Genomic DNA, 7472 nt, shown 5'->3' with positions numbered 1-7472 from the left:
AATGGAGGATTTCAATAACCTCTCATCCGTTTGTATTAACACTGTAGCGAATAAAAATCTCAATTCCAAAAAGTCAAAAACTACCATATATTTTCTACTTGCTCGTGGATAGTTGACTTCAAAATACGCGAGCTTAAACAATGCCTTTACCATGTATTTTCAACTAAAGTCTTGCAATCTGTATATCGTATTCATTCTTAACAAGTAACCGTAAAAAAATCAGATATAAAAATTATCACTATATGATATATCGAATAAGTCGTATCTTATTTTTTGAATTCGCAAAGTTTTTTTTAGAGTACAATTGATCATGAGAAGAGAACATCCTGGAAAGTGGAAAGGTTTTTCTATACAATTACAGTACAAGGCACTAAGCTGTAAGGCAAGTTTCACCGGGCCTAGTTCGGTGATAAATAAGAAATGTGTTGCAGTAACCCTCCAAGATATAAGCCCAACTCATTAGTATACGTAGACCAGTAGAAAGTAGGAGAATAAATACGAAATATGTTCAAGGTATGAGCCCAAATCATTAGTACAAACAGCCCAATAGGAAGTAGCCGAGTTAATAGCCCACTCCTTTTTACTGATACATAGTACTATAGTAGTATCAAATTACTACTAGTCTCTTTGATTTTACAGTCATTTGCAGGAAGCTCCAAAAACAATATGTAGTTTATTTTAAAAGAGGAACAGTCTTAAGAAATCAAATAAACAGCGTAAATACTAGCAGTGTATATAAGTATATTGCACTGAAATTTGAAAGATATAGTTCTTAATCCAAGTTTGCAAATATTCATATGAACATCTAACCATACAAGCATTCTTCCAGGAAAAAAAAATGCAACGAAGGAGCGCAAGAGAAATGTAGAGGGCCATTAGCTACTACCGTCTCTTAAGTCATTACAGTATGAAATCCCGCAATTAGAATTACGGATATCTATGTTTTTCCTGAGCCAGGAATATTTATGATAACTTATTAAAGAAAAAGGTGTGCTTTTATGTACTACAGAATAGAACTAGTGTAATAGATAATTCGTATCTTACTCTGAACTGAGAGGAGTTGAGACCTCCAAATTCAATCCAAGAAGACACGTGTAGGCAAGTCGGCAAATTTTTGATCAAGCCGTACTGGCTCGACCCACAACCACAATCAAGAAGACCACAACTGAGAGCAGGAAAGAAGTCTTTAGTTTCTCGTCAAATGAGTCCACAACTTGTTCCGTTTTATTGGCACTTCTTGGGGGCAGAAACAACCCATCCATCATATTGGTTATTTTGTCAACCAAGTCCAAAAATTTCGCCTTCATGTTGACAAATATCCAACTCAATATGTCTACTGACGTCTCGGAGTCATCAGAATTATCACCATCACTGGATACAGAGCTCAAAGAGACATTGCTCTCAGCTGCAATTGTAAAAGAATGGCTAGTCAGCAATACGGATATTATTGAACAGAGAAACAGATGCTAAAATTATAGTATATCATGCACTCAATACGTACAAATTCTACCATTAATCAACTTACTTTTACACATCAATGTTATTTGATGAATTTTGTGTTATGTTTCAGGACGTGCTTCTTATATTACATTACGGGTTCTACTTCTAGGACACCCGCAATACATACATGCTGCTTCACATAACAAGGACTTTCAAAAAACTAGAAGCAGAACAAATTTAAGACAATCAGATAGATTAATAAAAAAATATTTACACAAACCTTCGGCAAGTGATTGTTTAAGTTCCCGCACTACCTCATTGTTCAAAACAGCATCCCACACAGCTTTGTCCGAAGACAACGAGATTACCATTTTCTACACAAAATGTAGCGAGATGTATAAATTACTTGGTGTTACATTGATCTGTAAGAGACCTAATTGCAATGTCAGAAAATAAAAAAAAATCGATCTCATCAAAACACTACAGATAGATTAAAGATGCCTTGTAGTCTCAACTCTCAATTAGATCTCTCCAAAACATAAAAATTAAAAAATACCTTCTAGTCTCAATTCAATCTCTTCTAGTCTTGTGTTATGTTAGTTTAGCAGATGTTTCAGTAAAAAGTAGTAATAGGTAAGTATAATACAACATGCAACACCAACTAAACTTCAGAAAATTTAGCATCCTAGCGTGGACAAGTACTTCATGGCTGTATAAGAAGACAATACAAAAAATCAGGAGCTTTCAATATTATCAGTGGGTTGATAATTGAAGGCAGTACTCATTAATCCTGGGACTGACGAGGCATTTTACTAGTTAAAAAGACAAACACACTCATTACTCTTAACTGTTTGAAATAAAAAAAAATAACTATAACCATTTACCAATTCCAAAAGAGCCAGTAATTTGGATTACTTTAAATCTTCAAATTTGCAATCATTCATAGATTTCCTTGGCTTCTTTCTATAAAATTTTACCACTTTGAAATTTGAATAAGTTTATGCCATAAAGGTGGGGCAATCTGTCAATGAGCAGCATAAACAGGTGGCTTACCTGAACATATGGTTCTGTCTGAAGTAAATGAAAAGCATCATACAATCTGTCAGATCCAAAAGGCTTCAAAAGACTCGCATTACAGAGTGGCAGTGAGGGCTCCATCCAATCTACTTCCGTCCCATATGAAGGAACTCTGCGCAGAAAACCGGTTGGACTACTTACTTGGTCCGCTAAATTTCTCCCCAAGTCATTAGCACCGTTGTCCGAAATGACCTGTTGAAACCTGGATGGAACCAAGTATCAGTAAAGTCGAATGCAGGGGAGAAATAAATGCATTTAGCTCGAAAGCATAACCATAGTGAATTCTCATCCATGTCAATAAAGCAACTCGAACAAATAATTACTTGTACTTGAGAACTCATTAGTTGGAAATTAAGTGGATCAGCACACATCTCAGCCAATCAAAGCAACTTTTCAACACATGCCACTACAAGTTAAGTAAAAAACAAGTAGATCTCCAGCAATTCTTTTAACATGCAAATTCACATCTATCGTGGATCCCGGTGTTAGTACAATATACAGAATCATCAAACCAGACGTAATCCGGGCATCGTACACTAGGGAACGGGATATATACACAAATCTTATCCTCTCACAAGAGTAGAGAACTTGTCTACAAGGAGCTATTTCTATACACTATTCAAGAACACAACATTTTTGCAAAAACAAACTACTTAACTATTAGTTTTTAGCATTTAAATTTTTTATCTCCATATGTGTAATAAATTTCAATAGCCATGTCAATATTCTGGCACTAAAACATACAAACAAATCAATAGGGAATGAAATTACAGATAAAGCACCCAGAATGCCAATAAAAGTTATGGTTCCAATAGAATATGTGCATATCAATTTTTGTCACTTTCAGTGTCCCCGTCGAATATCCTCATAATAATATAATATAGGACAATTTCAAATTAGAAAAACAACGAGAAAGCTATGTTTTGTAAATATCAGGTGTTTGAACATAATCTAACTAGACAACTACTTAATTCTTCTTTTTAACATACACAAAAACAAAGAATATTGATGCAAAGCAGGTTCCTTTTACACTAAACATAACATAGGTACTCTTATGTAGGACCAAACTTCCATCGTACATGGAATTGAGAATTGAAGTCTTTGTCATGCATAAATTAGCTACTTGACACTCACTATTATACCAAAGCAAAAAAAAATAAAGACACAATTTACTAAGAACATAACATAAATTTGTTAAATAATTAGGAAAATGCTTCATGCACAAAATTGAGTACAAATGTTTCACAAAATCACACGTGTCAAGTTATAATTGGAATGAGCCCCTGTGTTCATATAAGTAACTCCAATTGAAATATCCGACCTAATTTGCCAGGTGCAAATTTTGTACACAATTTTGTGTATGTAGAACTACTCAAGTAATTATTCAAGAACAAACACAACCATGACTTTAATTCTACGGGCTAGAGCAGAAAAACTGTTTCCGCAAACCGTAAAGAACAAACACAACCATGAGTTTAATTCTACGGGTTAGAGTAGAGAAACTGTTTCCGCAAACTGTAAAAAAGGATATATGAAAAACTTACTGCTGGAGAGAAGAGACTGCATGTTGAACTTCATCAACAGAAGGGACAGGTCCAAAAACAAGATTCTCATCACAACAAAAACCCTTACCATTTTCATTAACACCATCAACATACTCCCACTCATCAAACTCAGAAGAATCAGAAGCAGAAACCCACGTGGACACGGGACCATGAAATGGATTACAAAAAGGAGATGCAGTAGTAGGGTTTGACAGAGAAAGTGTGTTTAAACTTTTAGGTTTGTAAAGATTTGACGTAGGTCTAGGTGATGTAGTATTAGTATTAGTATTGGTATTACCAGGTGGTGGTGAAGTAGGGCGAGAAAGAGTTTCCGGGGTTGCACCACCACCAGCACCGACTCGAACGACTCTATGAACAGACCTTAACATGCCATTGTTTCCGGCGCCGTCTCCGCTCCCAAATGACCGCCTCAACATATTCCTTATCCAAATATTTTTTATCTATCCGATGCACACTGACAGAATAATTGGAAACTCGAGATTATCTTGTTTTGAGTCTTTTGACCTATGCTCTTTTTTGGTAAAATGAATGAATTGTTCACTTGTTTTAACGTATTAAATAAAAAATTTATTTATTTTAGCCTGGTAGTTTGTTACTGTATTATTGTGGGCGACTTGTAGCTGCAACAAAATTTTTACATGGACATGGACATCCTGGCCCAAGTATCTTTTATGAAATATTTAAAGCCCACATCTTCTCTTCTCTTAGTGTATATTAGTAAAGACCTTGCCCGCGCGTTTCGCGGGGTAGTTAAAAATATGTAATTTTCATATTTTTATGATAAATAGATAAGAAACATATTTTTTATTCATTTTGATTATTTGAATTTTAATTTGAAGCTAAAAATCATGGTTTCGGGTTGTACCAAAAAATGAAATAGTATTCCTCCGAATGTTACGTTACACGTGTTCTAGCCAAAATTCTTGTTATTTTTTTATTTATTACAATGAACAATTGAGGAGGTTCTTACAATTTATTTTTGGTCATTTTGATTTTAATTTGACGTTATTTTAAAAATATAATATTTTACTTGATCATCGCATTATTAGGAAACTTATAAAATGTTAATTCCGAAAATATGTATAGTGCACAATATTTTGAAATAATGTAACAACTAATATGTATTTCCTCCACAAAATTTATTAAATTTAAATAAACTAAAAAAGGATATAATTAACTGTATATGTAGTGATTTGTGCGTTTAGTAAAGTAATGAAAAATATTCTTAAAAAGACTGTAACAGAGTATAATTCAATAAAAGGTATAAATCTCAAATATCCAAAGTGCATATGCACGAGAATTGACACATCTCTTTTTTTATCCGGATTTCACACCAAAAGTTTTGATTTTCAGAGTAACGATATGTTAAAAATGGAGGTAATATGATTATTAACATTACCTTTTTCTATTAAAATCAAAATAACATATTAACTGATTGCTTATCGGCTTCATTTTGGACGATGACTCATACTATATAACTAAAAATTATAATAGAGGACATAATGATTTAGGAAAAAAAATTCAAAATAATATATCTATCGACAATTTCTCGGCGTATCATATTCTGTAACTAAAAAGGTATAACACATGATATAAAATAATTTTGTAATTGGAAAAAATCACAATAAAATATTAATTTAGTGTTTCCCGGTTTCGTATTTGACGACACCTCGTAATCTATTACTAAAACTTATAATAAAGGATATACAATAATTTTGAAATTGGAATAAAATTAAAATAAGATATTTATTTATAGTTTCTCGGCGTTGTCGTATTCTGCAACTTAAAGATTTAAAAGGATATTAAATAATTTTGAAATTGGAATAAAATTCAAATAGGATATTAAATGACTATTTCTCGGCTTCGTTTTTTATGAGACCTCGTATTCAATAACGAAAAACTACATAGAGGATATAATATAATTTTAAATTGGAATAAAATCAAAATAAAATATTTATTGACAGTTCCTCAGCGTCGTCTTCGACGACGCATCATATTCTGCAACTAAAAAGGTATAAAAAAGTGTTATTCCCAGTGGACTAACAATGAGATTTACAAAAGGGGGTTGAATGTAAATCTCAAAACTTTTTCAAGTTTTGAGCAGTTTCTAAGGCTAAGTGTTTTTGAGAGCAAGTGTGTGAATTGCTTGAAGCTAATGTAGACAGATATATATTCAAACACAAATGTAAAGAACACAGAGAACTTAAAAACTTTTCTGGTGGATTTGTTGTTCAACCAGAGATGTGTTATTTCAGAAAATCTGTGATTCAAAGAATTAAATCACAGCTGCTTCCTAGTACAAACTAGATGATTTTCTCTCTGAATTTTTCTAAACAGCTCTTGAAAATTCATATCTAATTACTAGCTGCTACTTGGTTTATATATCACCAAGTTTACAAGTGAAGACAAAACTGTAAAATACAATTAAAAAGGCTCTTCACATGTTTCTTCTTCATTTCTCTATCCAATGCAATTTAGGCTTAGCTGTTGATCTTTGAATACTTCCTTGTTTGCACCAGAATGGAAATACTGCATTTTCTTGATTCCTCCTAGAGGCTTCCACATTCCAGTTTGTCTCTGTCAACCCATGTGCCTTTGTCAGCTTATGAATTGTCACTATCAACTGCTAATGAACTAAGCATCCGTTGAAGCTTTCATCCGTTGATGCCTTATCCGTTGAGGCTTTATCCGTTGAAGCTTTATCTGTTGATGCATTATCAGTTGAAGTCTTTATCCGTTGAAGCACTTATCCGTTGATGGATATTATCCGTTGAAGCATTAGAGACATCCGTTGAAGCTTTGTTTCTTATCCGTTGACGGTCTTCAATATCAGTTGATACTTCTTCACTTATACAAAATTACAAGGCATGAAATATTTACAATTAGCCCTCCTATTTGCATATCCACTAGTAGTCAACATGACTGATACTTTCCTACAACATCTAAGAATTACAACTTGAATCCAGAGAATGAAATGTGCTACAATACTAAACTTATTGTTAAGTAAAGCTACTCTTTCAACGGATAGCCAAGATGGTCTTATCCGTTGAGGCTACAAACGCTAGATTTCTACTTAAGTGTTTTGTTTAACTTATCATCAAACTAATACACATATTCCTAACAATCTCCCCCTATTTATGTCTACTAGAACTGTAGGCATAAATTTGGGTTTAGCTTGATGATAACAAAACACTTGACAAATATATTAACTATAATAAAGCAGAAATCCAAAAGTGCTGCAAAAATGTGTATGCTGAGATGGAATTGAAGAATTACATTATTTCCAAGGGTGTTCCTTTAGCCTGAGCAGATTAATTTCTTTTCCTTTGATCCCTTATTTTCTTTCCTAGCCTCCTGTCATTCTCCTCTATTTGAAGTTGAAGTTGTCTG

At 33.3% G+C, this 7472-nt stretch overlaps 1 protein-coding gene across 1 annotated transcript; it reads right to left on the bottom strand.

The window, feature by feature from the left end:
* Window positions 1-854: 854 nt before the first annotated feature.
* On the bottom strand, window positions 855-4606 carry LOC141706180 (uncharacterized). The gene is made up of 4 exons (XM_074508994.1): window positions 4062-4606; window positions 2494-2719; window positions 1721-1814; window positions 855-1405 (listed from the first exon to the last, which is right to left on the bottom strand). The coding sequence occupies exons 1-4, from the start codon at window positions 4496-4498 to the stop codon at window positions 1119-1121; spliced, it is 1044 nt and encodes a 347-aa protein (XP_074365095.1). The 5' UTR covers window positions 4499-4606; the 3' UTR covers window positions 855-1118.
* Between the last annotated feature and the right edge of the window lie 2866 nt (window positions 4607-7472).

This window comes from Apium graveolens, chromosome 2, assembly GCF_009905375.1.
Source record: "Apium graveolens cultivar Ventura chromosome 2, ASM990537v1, whole genome shotgun sequence".
NCBI lineage: Eukaryota > Viridiplantae > Streptophyta > Magnoliopsida > Apiales > Apiaceae > Apium > Apium graveolens.
The sequence above is the reverse complement of the archived record's forward strand: the minus strand, read 5'-3'. Positions and strand labels throughout refer to the sequence as shown.

Coding starts and splice junctions, on each gene's coding strand:
- LOC141706180 (XM_074508994.1), bottom strand. CDS start 4,498: ATGTTGAGGCGGTCATTTGGGAGCGGAGACGGCGCCGGAAACAATGGC. Junction 1,815..2,493: donor AGACAGAACCATATGTTCAG/GTAAGCCACCTG, acceptor CATTTTGTGTAG/AAAATGGTAATCTCGTTGTC. Junction 1,406..1,720: donor TAAACAATCACTTGCCGAAG/GTTTGTGTAAAT, acceptor TTACAATTGCAG/CTGAGAGCAATGTCTCTTTG.